The sequence below is a fragment of the Trichomycterus rosablanca genome, chromosome 4 (assembly GCF_030014385.1).
Source record: "Trichomycterus rosablanca isolate fTriRos1 chromosome 4, fTriRos1.hap1, whole genome shotgun sequence".
Lineage (NCBI taxonomy): Eukaryota > Metazoa > Chordata > Actinopteri > Siluriformes > Trichomycteridae > Trichomycterus > Trichomycterus rosablanca.
The window spans coordinates 48104341-48124090 of record NC_085991.1 but is presented as its reverse complement, the minus strand read 5'-3'; the positions used below and the strand labels follow the sequence as shown (position 1 = coordinate 48124090).

General features: G+C 39.5%; 1 protein-coding gene across 1 annotated transcript in view; it reads left to right on the top strand.

Moving 5' to 3' along the window:
- si:ch211-241e1.3 (laminin subunit alpha-3) overlaps positions 1-19750 on the top strand; it is a 116140-nt gene that overhangs the window by 83305 nt on the left and 13085 nt on the right. Inside the window, exons 40-55 of the mRNA XM_062994421.1 lie at positions 4253-4354; positions 4443-4561; positions 5545-5625; positions 6370-6464; positions 7511-7564; positions 7652-7803; positions 9172-9282; positions 9633-9744; positions 12429-12596; positions 13287-13483; positions 14551-14667; positions 15363-15517; positions 15873-16014; positions 16692-16791; positions 17201-17317; positions 18684-18869. Coding sequence (XP_062850491.1) covers positions 4253-4354; positions 4443-4561; positions 5545-5625; positions 6370-6464; positions 7511-7564; positions 7652-7803; positions 9172-9282; positions 9633-9744; positions 12429-12596; positions 13287-13483; positions 14551-14667; positions 15363-15517; positions 15873-16014; positions 16692-16791; positions 17201-17317; positions 18684-18869 — 2008 coding nt within the window. The remainder of the gene's footprint in view (positions 1-4252; positions 4355-4442; positions 4562-5544; positions 5626-6369; positions 6465-7510; positions 7565-7651; positions 7804-9171; positions 9283-9632; positions 9745-12428; positions 12597-13286; positions 13484-14550; positions 14668-15362; positions 15518-15872; positions 16015-16691; positions 16792-17200; positions 17318-18683; positions 18870-19750) is intronic.

The window sequence follows — 19750 nt, the reverse complement described above, 5'->3', positions numbered from 1 at the left end:
ACCGGGGATGGATTACTTAAATGTCATAGTCATGGAAGGTTTTGTATTTGTATTGTTTTGTACAGTTGTTTCCGGTTCTCCAACCCAATTACACCCCCCTTCAGAGAGCCGGGTCATGTGCCGAGACTGGTAAAGCACACTAAACACTCCAAGGACTCTGATTTTATATTTTACGCCTCATAATGCACCACATTTTAGATTTGAGACAGGTGTGAAGTGCAGGCAGGCCAGTCTAGCACCTGCACTATCTCACTTATAAATCTGGCTTGTGGCTGGGCACTGTGTTGCTGAAACAAGCAGCGCACATGAGTAAGTAACCCATGAAATTAGCAATTGCACGTCTTACAATGTTAATAATAAGTTCCTGCTTGTTTCAGAAACACAGTGCCCAGCTACAAGTCACATTTACAATAATGTAAGATAAGATAAGATAATCCTTTATTAGTCCCAAAGTGGGGAAATTCACAGTGTTGCAGCAGCGAAGGGATAGCAAGGTACTACATGGCTTTGTAGTAAGAGAGTGCAGCTGCTAGACTGGCCTGCCTGTACTACATGTCTCTTGTCTGAAACGTGTGGAGCATTATGAGATGTAAAATATAAAATCTGTTGTTATTTTAAGCTTCTAGTATTACCTGTCATTCCCCCTTAAAATATGGACTGTGTGTGTGTGTGTGCGCCCACACAACCATCGTTGAGCAATAGTTAAGTTTATGCGTGTTTTCCCCCGGTGCTTTGACTCAGGTATGAGCACATGTTCGGGGTGTGTCCTTCACTCTGGTCCTTCTTAAGGCACCGTCTGTCCTGCACACACACACACACACACACACAGTTAGCTCCAGCGCTACAGACAGGATGACAGAGCGGAGTGTAAATCGAGTGTTGTGGCTCTTTTCGAGCTTCTTAATGCTGAAGTTGTGCTCTGGAGGACCACGACACCACACAGAGTGGCACCGTGTTCCCGGGACTCAGCGAGTAAACGACCCCAGTCTGAACGATCAGGGGGTGCAGAGGGTTCAGATCCCCAGTTTAAACGATCTGGATACACAGAGGATCCGTTTGCCTTCTTTAAACGATTTGGGCTCACAGAGGATCGACTTTCCTTCACTGGATGATGGACTGGAGTTTCAGGTACGAGGAGCAGAAAGGAAATTTTAGGGAACTTTAATAAAATTTTAAGGATATTTTCAAGAGATTTGAGGGAGATTTCATAGATATTACAGGGATATATTAAGAATATTTTAAATAGATTTTCTGGAGATTTTTCTGAAGATTTTAAAGATATTTAAGTGGGATTTTATGGATACTTTAGGGAAATTTAATAGAGATTACATAGATGCTTTAAGGATATTTTTAAGAGATTTTAGGGAGATTTCATGGACACGAGAGATTTTAGGGATACTTTAAGGATATTTTAGAGAGATTTTTAGAGAGGTTTTTAATGAATATTTTAAGTTTATTTTTAAAAATGTTTTAGAGATTTTAAGGATATTTTAGGGATTTTAAAAGAGATATGGATATTTTAGAGAGATTTTAAGGATATTTTAAAGAGATTTTATGGATATTTTAGAGATACATTATGAATATTTTAGAGAGATTTTAGGGAGATTTAATTGATATACTTTATTTGTCATATATACATATACAGGTGTACAGTACAATGAAATTCTTTCTTCGCATATCCCAGCTTGTTTGGAAGCTGGGGTCAGAGCGCAGGGTCAGCCATCATACGGCGCCCCTGGAGCAGACAGGGTTAAGGGTCTTGCTCAAGGACCCAACAGTGGCTGCATAGCAGAGCCTGGATTTGAACCGCCAATCTTCCGGTTGATAGCCCAAAGCTCTACCCACTAGGCTACCACTGTCCCTGTAATTTAATGCATATTACAGGGATACTTTAAGGATATTTTAGAGAGATTTTTAGAGAGGTTTTTAATGAATATTTTAAGTTAATTTTTAAAAATGTTTTAGAGAGATTTTAAGGATATTTTAGGGATTTTAAAAGAGATGTTATGGATATTTTAGAGAGATTTTAAGGATATTTTAAAGAGATTTTATAGATATTTTAGAGATACATTATGAATATTTTAGAGAGATTTTAGGGATATTTTAGGGAGATTTAATGCATATTACAGGGATACTTTAAGGATATTTTAAAGAGATTTTATGGATATTTGAAGGGTATTTTAAAGAGATTTTCTGGATATTTTTCCGGAGATTTTCTGGAGATTTTAAGTATACATTAAGCATATTTTAGCGAGATTTAAGGAATATTTTAGGGATACTTTAGGGATATTTAAAAGAGATTTTAGGGGTACTTTAGAGAGATTTTGTGGATTCTACAAGGATATTTTAGGGAGATTTCAGATATTTAAGGGAGATTTTAGACAGATATTAGGAGAGAAGTAAAAAAACATTTGAAGGTTCCACAAACGGACAATATATACACTTATTATAGACGTTGTATTATTGTGAGTGAAGTTTAACTTTAATACTCTGATAATAATACTCATGCTTTTGAATTATGATTATACAAGTCAAGCCTGGTGTAATTAATGTAAATATTAATGTAAATATTGAGCCTGATTGTGTTCATGTGAACTTGGTTTTAAAAAGTTTATTTCTGTGGCAGCTTGTTATATACTGTACTTCTTCGTTCTTTACAAATGGTAAAATATAGAGGTAATAAGATATAAAGCATGAATAAAACATGATTATATCAGTAGATCTAATGAATGAATGAATGAACACACTGTAAATCAGCGTGTCACTGACGCCCCAGGATTTTAAGCTTGTTGTGCTGTTATGAAAAGCCTGTATTTGTGTTATGATGAAGGATTTAACCCCATACACAGAAACACCTTCATCAGACCTGATATTCTCACAGGTAATCTGTGTTATGATGGGGGATTTAACACCATCCCTTAAATACCTTCATGATGAGACCCTGTATTCTCACAGATAATCTGTGTTTGTGTTGTGATAAGGGATCAATTTTTACTGAGAGCGCACTAACCGCGCACTTGGCCACCCCTCAATCTCCTCACCCCCCTGGACATTACCCAGTAATGTCTGTACAGATGCCTTAAATAATCAACCAAATTCTTCTTTGGTAGCCACCAGCTTCTGATGTTTAGTGAACTTAAGCAATGTTCTTGAACAGAAAGGAGTTTGTGCCAAAACTGCTGTTCTTGCACAAGGGTGGAGGATTTAATTTCACATCAATTTAAATTCCACCGTCCTTATCTCATGAGCAGCATAATTATGTGTATTATTTCCTCTCTGCCTCCTGGGGGACAGTGATTACCTCCAAACATGTCCTGAAAATCAAAGTGCCAAAATCCTGCCGGTTAGGGAGCATCCACATGAGAAGCAAAACAGTTTTTGCACCAGCTGTGCCGTTATTTCCTATAGAGTGTGGGCACTGTACACTTTTGCCGCATTGGGCTCACAATGTTTGCACTTGCCACGGTGCGCTAAGTTCACCTGATTGAACTTTGACCCAGTTTGCCGCTGACCTTTTCAAAGCTCCTCCAATGAGATGAACTGTTTGATATGACGCAGTAAAAGCGACTCAGGCAGAACGAACAACGCTTAAGGTGACTTATTGTACTAAATCAATGAGTGAGGAATTTCATTAGTGAAGACAATTATGAGCAAGTAATAATTATGAGAAGTTTAATTCACCTGTGTCATTCTTTTAATACTTTAAACCACGTTAAGCTTTATTTTAATGGTAAGCGCTTTAGACTCTGGGAAAAGCTGATTCTGATTCTCACAGTTTCTCAGAATCTCGAGCTGTAACACAAGTTTAAAAGTGAAACATCCAGATAAACACAGATACATGTGGAGCTTTCAGACTGGACAAAGCGGCTCGCAGTGAGCGAAGCGCAAAACACTTCTCATGTGAATGCGCCCTGAGAGGGACTAGCTGCTGGTTTTCATTTTTTATTTAGTATTTTATTGTGTGTAGTGTTTGAACATTATATTTTATAATGGCTTTGAGATCGTAGTTATGCAGTACAGTAACTGTCTATCATGGAAGCCTGGTGAGATCTGGGTTCTAATCTCGGCGGTGCTCTTGGCCAATTGGGCGGCTACACAGACATGATATATATGGATATATCCGGTGGCTGAATCCCTGTAATGGATTGGCTTTTTTGGTGTCTTTATGCCGTGTACCCATTGATTCCAGATGGAACCGGACCCACCGCAAGTCTTATATGTCGTCTTTGTATTTCTTGTTCCTTTCCCTCAGAGATGCGCTGCTGGGTTGTACAGAGACCGGAATGGACGCTGCGTACCCTGTGCCTGTAATGGACTCTCAGACAGCTGTGATGAGAGTACCGGAAGATGTCTGGTAGGATCAACACCCAGCCAATCACAATCCCAGCATCACATGACGTATCAGAACATGCTTAGTGAGAAACTGTTTCCTTTTCCTACAGGACTGTGAGTACAACACGGCCGGCCACCACTGCGAGCGCTGCAAGGACGGCTACTACGGCGATGCTGCGATGAGGACCTGCAGGATCTGCCCGTGTCCACATCGGCAGGGCGGCAACAAGTGAGTGACCCCACACGCAACCGTATAAATTATGTGGACACCCCTTTGAATTATTAAGACCACACGCATTGCTAACAGGTATTATTTGCTCCCAACTTTGTGGCAACATGTTCCAGCATGACTGTGACCCTGTGGTACCTGGGTTAACATGGTTTTGATGTGGAGGAACTCCAGTGGCCTGCACAGAGCCCTCAACCCATTAAACACCTTTGGGATGCATTGGAATGTTGATTACGAGCCAAGCCTCATCATCCAGCATCAGTGTGTGACCTTAGAAATGTTTTGTTAAATTAATAATAACAATTTTAAACAGAAATAAGAACTTCACTGTGTCAACATATACTGTATGGCCAAAAGTATTTGGACACCTGACCATGAGCTTGTCGGACATCCCATTTAAAAACAAATGCGATTAAAATAGTGACCTCTATGTGATCAATTCAGCTACAACATCAGCCACTCTTCTGAGAAGGCTTTTCACAAGACTTTGAAGTATGCCTGTAGGAATTTGTGCCCATTCAGTGAAAAGATGACAACATCTTTGACAACAGCCACTAATTGTAGCCCTTGAGAAAGGCCCTTAACCTTCACTTGCTTAGACAATATAATGTCGCTTTGGATAAGAGCGTCTGCTAAATGCCGAAAATGTAAATTTGTATGGCTGGGCACTGATGTTGGTCGAGAAAGCCACAGCTGATGTTCCAGTTCATTCCAGAGCTGTTCAGTGGGGCTGAGGTCAGGGCTCTGAGCTGAATTAGTCATGCTGTTTCAGCAAAGTTGGAGGCATATAATTTCCTTTATATGAATGATTTATTACACGTTAGCAACTGGTGTGGCTGAAGCACATGAATTCAATAATTAAAAGGCATGTCCTAATACTTTTGTCCATATAGAGTATGCTATATAACGTAGGTCTCGACTTTTCTATATGATGAAGAAGAACTAGTTCTCTGTGTAAAACTCTGGTATTTGTTCTGTCTCAGTTTTGCAGTGGGCTGCACTGAGGTATCTGGACAGATTCAGTGTCTGTGTAAACCCGGTTACATGGGACAGAGATGTGAGAGGTGAGATGAGCCGAAATGATCACTGGAATCATACGACACACCACATGGGTTTAGAATCTGCTGTGTAAAGAAAATGCTAGTGCTTTAAAAACACAAATTTATCAGGTAAGGTGCTGATGGGACGAGGAGGCCAGGTTTGCTATGTTAGATTCGCAGTTCATCCTGGGACCACTGGGTGCCAGGCAGAAACACAGACAAGGGGCACAGGGATGTAAAACATTACTGAGTTTTGTTTTGTCTTTGTTTTTTCTATGCACATGTGCAATGTAGTGATTTACACAATCTATATTTTATGTAGTCATTATCACATTTAACATTACTAATAATTATTATTATTATTATTTTTATCTTTATTTCTATTATTTGTATTAGTAGTAGTGTCATTAAGTATAATTAATTGATATTATTATACATAATTTTATTACTATTAATATTATTCATTATTATTATTGTGTCTATGTAAACTCGGTTACATGGGACAGAGGTGTGAGAGGTGAGATGAGCCGAAATGATCACTGCAATCATACGACACACCACATGGGTTTAGAATCTGCTGTGTAAAGAAAATGCTAGTGCTTCAAACGCTGTCATGTATTTCTCATTATATAGACCAGGGTTTGCATGGGTTGCGACCCTTAGGTGGGTCGGGAGCCGAAGAAAATGGCTTTCTATGGGTCTCTGAACTCTACTCTAGTTCAGTGATTGTTAGCATTAAACTGATTGTGTATCATATTTGTTTTCCAGCTGTGCTCCTGGATATTATGGAAATCCAGAGGTTTATGGTGGCAGCTGTCAGCCGTGCAACTGCAATGGGAACTCCTGCTCCCCCAAGACTGGAGGTAGAAACTTTGAGTTGTTTATCTTTGCACAATTATAAATTATTTACCTCTCATCACTGACAAACAGTGCATATCAAAACAAAAACATCATTATAGCCTCTAATATAAAACTGCTTTAGAAAAAAAATCCTAATTAATAATGAACATTTGTTTAGAAATCACACACACACACACACACACACACACACCTCTCACATTAAGCAACAATATGAGAAGTATTATTATTATTGTTGTTGTTTTCTTGTTGTTAGAAATATTGGGCTTCTTTTTCTTCTTCTGTTATTATTACTCGTACTACTTCTATTATTATTATTATCATTATATTGATCATTATATTTGATAGCATTGTTATTCTAAATATTGGGCATACTGTATTAGTATTAGTATTAATTTTAGTAGTAGTCTTACTATTATTATAGATTTTAGTAGTAGTAATGGTATTAATAGTAGTAGTGGTAGTGGGCATACTGTATTACTATTAATATTGATTTTAGTAGTAGTATACATTTTAGTAGTAGTAGTATTGATTCTAGTAGTAGTATTAATGGAATAGTATTAATTGTAGTAGTAGTGGTAGTAGTATTACTATGATTATTAATTTTAGTAGTAGTATTAATGTAATAGTATTAATTGTAGTAGTGGTAGTAGTATTACTATGATTATTGATTTTAGTAGTAGTAATAGTATTAATTTTAGTAGTAGTATTAATGTAATAGTATTAATTATAAGTATAAATAAAGAAGTAGTAGTATTCATTTTAGCAGTAGTAGTAGTAGTATTGTGTTTATTATCATTCCTGGTATTATAATAATTATTAATAATTATTATTATTATTAGTATTATTATTGTTCTCATTATTATTATTATTATTATTTATGTTACTATTATTATTATTATCAGTAGTGTGGCCCAAACTATTTACACTAACTATATTAACAAAATCATTAACACTAATCATTAACATGAAGTAGATGAATATTATTCATGTTTATTGCTTTGTTTCTTGTTAAACTAATCGTAGTTGTGTGTGTGTTTCTCTGTTACAGAGTGCACTAATGGCCAGGACCCCAAAGACACCAGCACAGAGGGGGAATGTAAAGGTACGCTGCTGATGTTTTACTCTGTCTCGCTCTGCTCTGGATCTTCAGAGGAATTCACTCATGATCTTTATCTGTGATCTTCATCAGAATGTGACAGCTGTGCTCAGACCTTATTTAACGATCTGGAGAAGCTGGATGATGATCTGAGTCGGATCAAGGCTCAGCTGGATGCCCTGAATACCAGCTCTGCACTTCGGGATCGACTGAAGGAGCTTGAGAAGGACATCGCTAACACCAAGGTACGGTCGACTCCGCTACCAAGAGCTGTTCTTGTTCTGTTTCTCAAGTCGGCTCTTCTCAGTACAATTTTATCTTTCTGTAAGATTCTGTAGAAATTCGTTCCAGTTCAATCAAAAACACACATTTGTCAGGTCAGGTGCTGATGGGACGAGTTGGCCAGATTGGCCATGTTGCATTCGCAGTCCATTTTGGGACCATTGGGTGCCAGGCAGAAACACAGACTAGGGGCACAGGGATAAAAAACATTACTGAGTTTTGTTTTGTCTTTGTTTTTTTTGTATGCACATGTACAATGTAGTGATTTACACACACATCTATATTTTATATAATTAGTCATTCATTATCACATTTAGCATTACTGTTAAATATATATATTTTTTATCTGTATTTCTATTATTTTTATTATTATTAGTAGTAGTATTGTTAATTGATATTATTTATAATTTTATTATTACTATTAATATTATTCATTATTATTATTACTATTAATATTCATTATTATTATTATAAATAATAAACTAATAATAATAATAATTATTATTATTATAGTAGTAGTGTCATTAAGTATTTTAAATTATTATTATTATTTTATCTTTATTCCTATTATTATTATTATAAATAATAAACTTATTATTAAACATTATTATTATTATTATTATAAATTATAAACATATTATTAAACATTATTATTATTATAAATAATAAACATATTATTAAACATTATTATATTAAACATTATTATTGTTATTGTTATTATTATTATTATTATAGCAGTAGTAGTGGTATCATTAAGTATTCTAAATTATTATTTTATCTTTATTCCTATTATTATTATTATTATTTTACACAATATTATAATTATTATTATATTAAACATTATTATTATTATAGTAGTATTATCATTAAGTATTAGTTTTTTTTCTATTATTATTATTAGTAGTAGTAGTAGTACTATTGTTATTTTATTGTTATTATTATTAAACATTATTATTATTATTAATAACATTAAACATTATTATTATTAAGTCTCCTGGCAACCATACGGATAATGTTTCTCCAGAATATTCTGTTGTTTAGAATATTCTACTGTTTAGGTCTCCTCCAACTGTATCCATCCACCTTGCTGCAGCCGACCTCTGTTTCTGTCTTACCTTCAACTTTTTAAGCACAATTGTTTTTTTCTGTTGAACTGGCAGATTTCTTTTCTCTTTTCCTGATTTGGTCCAACAGAAGAATCAGGTTCAGAATAACACAGTGTGAGGTCGGCGGAGCTCAGAATACCGAGAGGTTTTAAACAAGCTCAGACTTGTAAAAAAAAAAAACCCTGAAGTGAAAATTCTGAGTAAAAGTGTTTTTTTTTTCTACAGAAAATGGTGACCAACTACACAACAACCATCAACAACCTGAAGCCCAAAGTGACTGAACTGCAGCGGGACCTGGACGGTCTGACTCAGGACATCAACCAGCTGAAAAGACAGGTAGGATCACACCCAGAGCACAGAGCTATTCTGCTTCATCAGCACCATAAATCACTGATTATTGCACTATAGTTACGACACTTTATTTACTTATTACACACATTAATGACCTGCTGAGAACTTCTAGGAACTTTGATGCACAAGCCAGAAGTGTTTTCTTACACAAGAGCAGTCGGAGCATTAAGTTTCATACACCGATGAACTGAAGTCCAGCTGCGACTGTTTTTAGTGGTTAATATTGAATGCTCACCTGTTTATCACTGTAGTGCGTAAAGTAACATGATCACAGGCCTGGTGGTTAAGAAACATTGTTGTATGTGATCATATTGTGTGTGTGTGTGTGTGTGTAGGCTGAGAAGAAATCAAAGGAGGCTGAAAAAGCTGTAAAGAACGTTGATAACAGTCACAAAAAAGCCAAAGATCTTCACAACCAGACGCTGGACATGCTGAAGAAAATTCAAGGTAAGCACACACACACACACACATATATACACACTCCTTTAACACACACACACACACATATATATACATTCCGCCGACACACACAAATATACATATACATACATACACTCTCCAACACACATGCACAAATACACACACACACATAAACCCACATACATACATACACACACACACATAAACCCACACACACACGTAAACCCACATACACACACACATACACACACACACACACATAAACACACTTACATACACACTTTTTTAAACACACTTTTCCAAACACACACACATAAACACACATACATACACACACACATACACACATACATACACACGCCAACACACACACACACACACACACATACATACAAACACACACAAGCACATACAAACTCTTTTTAACACATGCACACACATACATAAAGTCTCATCCAACACAAACACACACACATAAACCCACATACATACGTACACCCTCCAACACACATGTACATACACACATAGACACACTCCCACACACATACATACACACTCAAACACACACACAGACACAAACACACACACGTACATAAATACATACTCCAACACACACACACACTACAACACACATACATACACACTCAAACACACACACAGACACACACACACACACACAGACACAAACACACACGTACATAAATACATACTCCAACACACACACACACTACAACACACATACACTCCCACACACATACATACACATTCCAACACACACACACACACATACAGTGTATCACAAAAGTGAGTACACCCCTCACATTTCTGCAAATATTTCATTATATCTTTTCATGGGACAACACTATAGACATGAAACTTGGATATAACTTAGAGTAGTCAGTGTACAGCTTGTATAGCAGTGTAGATTTACTGTCTTCTGAAAATAACTCAACACACAGCCATTAATGTCTAAATAGCTGGCAACATAAGTGAGTACACCCCACAGTGAACATGTCCAAATTGTGCCCAAATGTGTCGTTGTCCCTCCCTGGTGTCATGTGTCAAGGTCCCAGGTGTAAATGGGGAGCAGGGCTGTTAAATTTGGTGTTTTGGGTGCAATTCTCTCATACTGGCCACTGGATATTCAACATGGCACCTCATGGCAAAGAACTCTCTGAGGATGTGAGAAATAGAATTGTTGCTCTCCACAAAGATGGCCTGGGCTATAAGAAGATTGCTAACACCCTGAAACTGAGCTACAGCATGGTGGCCAAGGTCATACAGCGGTTTTCCAGGACAGGTTCCACTCGGAACAGGCTTTGCCAGGGTCGACCAAAGAAGTTGAGTCCACGTGTTCGGCGTCATATCCAGAGGTTGGCTTTAAAAAATAGACACATGAGTGCTGCCAGCATTGCTGCAGAGGTTGAAGACGTGGGAGGTCAGCCTGTCAGTGCTCAGACCATACGCCGCACACTGCATCAACTCGGTCTGCATGGTCGTCATCCCAGAAGGAAGCTGACGCACAAGAAAGCCAGCAAACAGTTTGCTGAAAACAAGCAGTCCAAGAACATGGATTACTGGAATGCCCTGTGGTCTGACGAGACCAAGATAAACTTGTTTGGCTCAGATGGTGTCCAGCATGTGTGGCGGCGCCCTGGTGAGAAGTACCAAGACAACTGTATCTTGCCTACAGTCAAGCATGGTGGTGGTAGCATCATGGTCTTGGGCTGCATGAGTGTTGCTGGCACTGGGGAGCTGCGGTTCATTGAGGGAAACATGAATTCCAACATGTGCTGTGACATTCTGAAACAGAGCATGATCCCCTCCCTTCGAAAACTAGGCCTCATGCCAGTTTTCCAACAGGATAACGACCCCAAACACAACCTCCAAGATGACAACTGCCTTGCTGAGGAAGCTGAAGGTAAAGGTGATGGACTAAACCCAATTGAGCACCTGTGGCGCATCCTCAAGTGGAAGGTGGAGGAGTTCAAGGTGTCTAACATCCACCAGCTCCGTGATGTCATCATGGAGGAGTGGAAGAGGATTCCAGTAGCAACCTGTGCAGCTCTGGTGAATTCCATGCCCAGGAGGGTTAAGGCAGTGCTGGATAATAATGGTGGTCACACAAAATATTGACACTTTGGGCACAATTTGGACATGTTCACTGTGGGGTGTACTCACTTATGTTGCCAGCTATTTAGACATTAATGGCTGTGTGTTGAGTTATTTTCAGAAGACAGTAAATCTACACTGCTATACAAGTTGTACACTGACCACTCTAAGTTATATCCAAGTTTCATGTCTATAGTGTTGTCCCATGAAAAGATATAATAAAATATTTGCAGAAATGTGAGGGGTGTACTCACTTTTGTGATACACTGTATATAGAGTACAACCCTCAAGACATACACATTCACACTCTAACACATACATCCTCCAACACACATGCGCACACACACACACAGAAACGTGCTTACACATATACACATCAGACACAAACACATAAAATGTATACACATGGCATTACACATACCATCACACACACACACACACACACACTTGTGCATTGTTATCTTTTCCAGTGAATTGTTTTTTCTTATAATGTGTCCCTAATGGTTCTCTGAGTTTGAGGGGTTAAGTTTGATTTGATATAGTCAAAAGGTAAAGTTCAAGTTTGGATACAGAGGTAAGATGTGCACTTTGTCTTTCAGATCTGCTGAAGCAGTTGAAGGATTCCTCACAGGGTGGCGGGGGCGTGTCCTCTGGGGACGCCGCTAAACTCCTGAAGGAAGCCGAGCGCCTGGTAAACGAGATGAAGAAACGGGACTTCAAACCTCAGCAAAACACAGCTGAAAAGGAGCTGGACGAAGCCAAGAAACGTACGTCTGTCTCCTCACTTGTTTGACTTGGTCTGCCATTATAAGGTGATAGGGTGTGACCACATGGTCAACACTAATACCGATCGTCTGTGGCTTTTAAATGATTCTCAATTGGTATTAGGGGCCCAATTGTGTGGGGCAAACTGTTGCACCAACACCAGCAACCTGAACTGTTAGCATAAGGCAGGTTGGATCTATTAGTCAGTGCTTTTAACACCGAATTCTGTCCCCAATGTGGGCATGATGCAGCAGTTAATCAGACCAAGCAATGTTTTGTCCAGTTCTGGAGAACCTGTGCCCACTGTAACTTCAAATTCCTGTTTTTGTCTTAAACTGAATCCTGGTGTGTTGTTCTGTTTGAGATATTTTTCTGCTCAGTCCATCTGTCCAGTTTTCTCTGACCTCTTTCACTGAGTTACTGTTGCTCACTGTATTTTGTTATGTTTTGCACCATGTGTTAAACATTAGACTGCTGTTTGACACCAACAACCATGCCACAGTCACTCAGATCCCAGTTTTCTCTCATTCTGATGCTTTATCTGACGCTGTCATTATTGGTCTGTAATATTTAATGCATGTGTGCTACATGACTGGATGATGTGTGGTTTTATCAATTAATGCTGGAAATGATACTGGTGTCATCAATAGTGTCATGAATGACCTAAAGAGAACATGCTTTGTACCCGACAGTGCTTGAATACGTGAAGAACAACTGCACCAAGCAGTTCGAGAAGAACCAGGAGGCAGCCGACAGGATCAGAGAACAGCTGAAGAATCACGAGGATAAGCTGAAGGACCTGGAGAAAGCCCTGGCCGAGGCTAAGGACCTGGTACAGAAAGCTAAGAAGCAGAACACGGCCAATTCTGAGACCCTCAACGATCTGCAGGTGAGTACACAGTACACACTCATGCTCATTTCTGTGCTGTGTTAGTTGTTTAATATTAGAATTGAGACGGGTCCGATCCAAACAGATCCTGTATCTGGATCATTGCTGATATTGACGTCATTCACTCATCTGACATCGGACGGACAGGGCAGATCCACTGATCGTCCAGATTCCGGTCCATAGATTTGCAGTTCATTGCTGTCACACACATGCACACACACACACACACACACATTTACATTTTCGGCATTTAGCAGACACTTTTATCCAAAGCGACTTACATCACTGTGTCAGTATACAGTATACAGTCTAAGCAATTGTAGGTTAAGGGCCTTGCTCAAGGGCCCAACAGTGGCAACCTGGCAGTGGTGGGGCTTGAACCGGCAACCTTCTGATTACTAGTCCAGTACCTTGGGTGGTAGGGTGGGGACCGGACTATGTGTGTTTGGGTGGGTCTTCATGCGCTGTGTAAGGACCCTGATTGGTGGAGGAGACGCCTGTGCAGAATGCAGGGGCCAGAAGAGGAGGGCTGTACATGTGTCGGAAGAGGCGTGTACAGCGACGTGCTCTCCTCGGATGCAATCTGGTATCTCTCAGCAGCGGAAGACAAATTAAGTGCATTAAATCGGGAGGAAAATGGGGAGAAAATGCATATAAAAAATCCCTCACGAGACATGTCACAGGGACTAAACTTGTGTAACATGTATGTTATTAATTATCAAACATACATGTTTTGGATTTGTTTTGCAGGTAAACACTTTTTTGGGACGTGTTGCTGCCATTACATTTAAAAGTGTTCTTTTAAATATACTTCTATATATTAATAAGTTAAAACATTACATATTTTGTTTGTATACTTTATATTTGATCACGTTTTGCAAAAAATTGCCGTCTGTTTTTATTTACACATTTTTTACTGTTTTTATTTACACATTTTTAGTATTGGGTTTTTAATATTTTAGTAGTTCACTAAAATCAGTTTTGTAATATTTAATTTTTATTACCAATAATAATTTTGTATTGTATATAGATCCTTACTTATTTGTGTTTTCTGTTTTTCTATGTAGGATCGAATTAAGAATTTGGAGAAGGAGAAGAACAATGTACAGAACGACATCACAATGGCCAAACAGCAGCTTAAAGATACAGAAAACCTGCTGAAAATGCTCCATGACAGCAAAACGGTAAAGTATCAGAGTTGCACTATTACTGTTTGGTTCAGTGTTATAATAATAATACATAATGTATAATAATACAATTATATGTGTTGCCTGTAGCGAACGCTTCTATCCAAAGTGACTTACAGTTGTAACTGAATACAGTCCAGGCATTTAGGGTTGCTCAAGGGCCCATTAGCTGAAGTCTGGCATTGGCAGTGTGGCTAAAACCAGCAGTCTTCCAGCCAGGGATCCAGCAGTCAGGAAATACAACACAGACTGTCCTTCATGGGTGTGAAAGCTGGACAATTAAAAACAGGACATTATTCAGGACATTGATTCTTTTGAACTGTAGTGCTGGCAAAGACAATGATAGCTGGAAGAGCTGAAGGTAAAAGAGAAAGAGGACAGCCAGCAACAAGATGAATAGATACAGTTAGAGAAACAGTGAATGAGCCATTTTGCTAATTCACTCTCGTGTTCGAATCTCAGCTCTGCTATCAGCCGGCCGGGCGCTTACACAGACACACGATTGGCTGTGTGTCTGTAAGGGGCGGGACTATGGCTTAACAGGGATTCCTCATAAATGCTTTGTTACTTTGATCTCCAACTTCATAAAGTGATCAGCCTATAAAATTTAGATTCTTCAAACTTTCGAGACAGAAATAAGAGAGAACACACGTTACATTAGCATTTTTCATGGCCTTTCATTCTCTCCACAGGAATTCGAGCAGCTGGCTGCACAGCTGGACGGAGCGAAGACCGACCTCACTGACCGCGTGAACAACATCTCCAAGGCTGCTGCGCTGGAGGGGCTGGTGAAGAAAGCAGAAGATCACGCCGCTCTTCTCAACAAACTGGCTGATGAACTTCAGAAGTAAGGAGCTCCAATTTTTCCTTTATTTCCTTGGGTGCAATTCACTGGGTGAAAGGTAGGAAACACCCCAGACAGGCCGCCAGTCCATCAATGGGCATTATTACAAATGTAGTTTTATATTTATTTATTTATTAATGATTTAATTATAATTATTATGTTTGAGTTTGGGCTCTGCTGCCTAGGGCTCTCCTCAGCAGGCGTCAGGGTGGTACATGTGGCCGAGGAAATGCAGAGAAGCTGGAGTTGAATATTTTAATATTACAAACTCTAACCTTTTGTAAAAAAAAGTTTGGACACCCCTGTTCCGCCCCAAACTGCTTTAGCATAAAACGTTTTTTTTCTTTCTCTCTGACAGGGCGGTGCAAAACTCCAGCGGCCGAGCCGACGTGAAGGACGCCCTGGCTGCCGTCGACGCCTACAAGAACATCACTGAGGCAATCAAGGCTGCAGAGGAGGCGGCTAACAAGGCCAAGGAAGCGGCAGAGAAAGCACTGAATGTAAGATCAGAGGGAAATGTGTGAACGATGAGGGGAACATGCACATCATGGCAGTTTTAAGATTTCAGTGATTCCCACAACTTTCCCACCATCTTTTGTTGACTGAATGATTGGATCTCGAGTGTCTTCGGGTCAAAGTTCTACATACGGTGACTTTGATTATTAATTCGGTGGTGTAGAAATTTGAGTTAGTCAAATTATTTTTGTTAATGATTACATGAAAACGATACATGAAATAGAGAACTCTCAACTGTCACAATACAGATCTCCATATGAACCCACCTTGTGCAGGTGAAAAGAAGCGGTTGATACTGCACACATGTACAATGTCCTTGGTCAGGAGTGGAGGTCTGCAGCAGTAGAGGTGAAATATTATTGGGTAATTGGATACGACTGGATAGTGGGGGAAAAAAGAAAACCTTGCCCTACTTACATGGGCACAGCAAAGTTGGCAGTAATATTTAATCATAATCATGAATGAGAAATTTGGAAACCATGCCAAAAAGTTTGAAAGTTATGAAGCTTATAGGTGCTCAGGTGGAGCAGCAAATTACACTAGCCCACTATCGCTGGGATCCAGGGTTTGAATGTGCATATGGGAATGGGTAGAATTATTAATAAATAAATCAAACTAATCCCCCATGTTACCGTGTGTGTGTGTGTGTTTGTGTTTGCAGGACATCATTGCAGGTGATGTACCCAAAAGAGCAAAAGATCTGAAAGACGAAAGCAACAAACTCAACAAAGATGCCAAAAATGCTGAGAAAGATCTGACAAGTGAGCATTTTTAACATATTTTTATTAGTCATATTAACAAGTGGCTTTACCATGTTGTCCTGGTCAGGGTCATGGTGTGTCCAGTTTTTCCAGAATCACTCAGCACAGTGCAGTAACACGACATCTGTCTAATCCATCGTGGGTCCTCGGCTACCTCAGTCACCCCCAGACATAGACAGTAATGTCTGTTTGTGGACACCTGATTAGCCAATAGAACTACTGGGGACTCAAACCCTGGATTCCGTTGGTAGTGGGCTTGCATAATTTACCACTGTACCACTGAGCCCCTCTGTCTAGTCTTCATCCACATCATAATAATGTCGGTTCATAAATGTTTGTTTGTGCTGAATGTCTTTGTTTAAGAACGAAAGATGATAAGAATATTTCATCTCTATATTTTATTTATCAGAGCTCACCGATGATCTGAAGAACCAGCAGCAGCGCCTAAAGGATGCAGAAAAGAAGAAGGCCGATTTGGAGAAAGATCTGAGCAAAGTGAACACTGATCTCAAAGGCATTCAAAGAGGTTAGGATGGTTTTATTATGAATTGAATTACTAATTGTGTGCAGCGGTAAAACACGGTAGCACACCAGAACTGACATCTCGAAAATCGTGAGTTCGAATCTCAGCTCTACTACCGGCAGGCTGGGTGCCGATATGGACAACGATTGGCTTGTCTGATGGTGAAAGTGCTGGAGGGGATTCGTTATAACTGATGCAATTACAACCTGTTTGATCATGCCTGGATGATGAAGATCAGTGCATGACTCTCTGTGTGCAAGACTGAGCCCCATAAGAACTTGTTTCAGGCAGGTGGAAAGAAGTGGTTGACTACTGTACTTGTGTTAGAGGGGGTGTGTGTTAGTCACTGCCCTCCTTGGTCAGGAGTGGATGTCAGCAGCAGTAGAGAGGAAGGGAAATGTAATTGGGTAATTGGATACCACTAGAATGGGAGGAGGATAGAGGGGGAAATGCAAGACAGGAAGAAATAAAAACAGACAGACATTAAGTAAAGTGAAGAAAGGAAAGAAGGAAGGAAAGAAAGGAAGGATGAAAGGATGGAAGGAAAGAAGAAAGGAAAAAAAGACAGAAGGAAGGAAGGAAGGAAGAAAGGAAGGAAGGAAGGATGGAAGGAAAAAGTATGAAAGGATGGAAGGAAAGAAGGAAGGGAAGAGGGAAGGAAGGAAGGATAGAAGGAAAAAAGGAAGGAAGTAAGGAAGGAAGGAAAAGAAAATAAATGAATAAGGGAGAATTTTGCAGGGCAGAGTTCACATTTTGGACTGTAAATTCACCACTTAAAAGCATCACATGATCTGAACATTTTCAGAAAAGAAAGTAAAATCTATTTCATCAGACCCCCACGTAATTTGGAGACCCGCCCAGTCTTTTAGAGAGTTTAAAAATAAACGACTTCCAACATTTTACACAGTTTGAGGTTAAGTGAATATCCACTACATGTCCAAAACTCAATTGCACGCTCTTTATAATACAGACGCTATACGGACAATGATTGGCTTCGTCCGAGTGATAATGCCAACTGCTGCAGTTATGACCTCTGCTGGCTGATCGATGGCAACTGCACAGAGACAGGGGATAATGGAGATCAGTGCATGACTCTCTGTGCACAATACAGATCTCTATTTACCTTGTGCAGGTAAAAAGAAGCGATCTTCTACTGCACACGTGTTGGTGGGTGGTGTTAGTAGTGGCACTCCTTGGTCAGGAGTGGAGGTCTGTAGCAGTAGAGGAAGCGAAATATGATCGGGTAATTGGATACGGAAAATTGGGGGGAAATGCATTTTAACAAGAATGAGTTTCATGTATGACTGAACACAGTCCTCATTTTCATGCTGCATTTATACCTGAGTTTCTCTCTCCACATCAACATTAGATGACATCGCTAAAATGATCGATGAAGCTAAAGCCAAGGCGATGGAGGCGAACACCTCGGCCAGCGACACCATGGACAGACTGAAGGATATAAACAGAGAGATCGACGCCTATAAAGGGTTTAACGGCACCGGCGCTCCGAGTCAGGTCAACATTGACAGCATGCTTAATGACGTGGAAAACACAGGTAAACATAGCACCACTCTAACACTAATTTATGGCCAAAAGTATGTGAATACCCTCATTTAACCCTCCACAGAGCCCTGACATCAACCCCACTGAACATGTTTGGGACAAATGGGCACAAATTCTTACAGACATGATATATAATCTTATGGGAAGAAGTCCAAAAATTATTTCAATTATTTCAAATTTCAAATATGATGTTTAGCCGATTCATACACTATAGTCAAAAGAACTGGGACACACTTTCTGATTTTTGAATTCATGTGTTTCAGACACAGCAGTTGCTACCAGGTGTAATAAATCAATTATATAAAGGAAATAATATTCATCCAACTTTGCAGCAACAGCTTAGGGAAGGCCCTTACCTGTTCCAGCATGACTGTGCCCCTGTGCCACAAAGCAAGCTCTATAAAGACATGAAGAAAAGTCCATGTGGGTTTTCTCCAGGTGCTCCAGTTTCCTCCCACAAGTCCAAAAACATGCAGTTGGGCAAGGCCCATTGGAGCTACTAAAATTGCCTTAAGTGAGAACGTTGGTCTGTCTGAAAACCTAGTGAGCTGCCTTGCTGCCTAATACCTACTGCCTAATACCCCGTTATTCAGTCAGATTATTACTCAGAATTAAGGCACCTCAGTAGGAGCATTTTCATGTTTAAAAATGTAGACATGCCTTCTTCTCTGGAGTGTAAGATGATGTAAAATGTGTCTGTGTAGAGAGATCACTAGTTTACACACAGACCCAGTGTGTGTGTCTTTGTCCTGTGATGGAATAGCGACCTGTCCAGGGTGTTTCCTGCCCTTCCCCTAATGAATCAGACCCATCGTGACCCTGGCCAGGATAAAGTGGTAGTAAAATTGCACATGCCTCTAGCCTCTTTGTCAC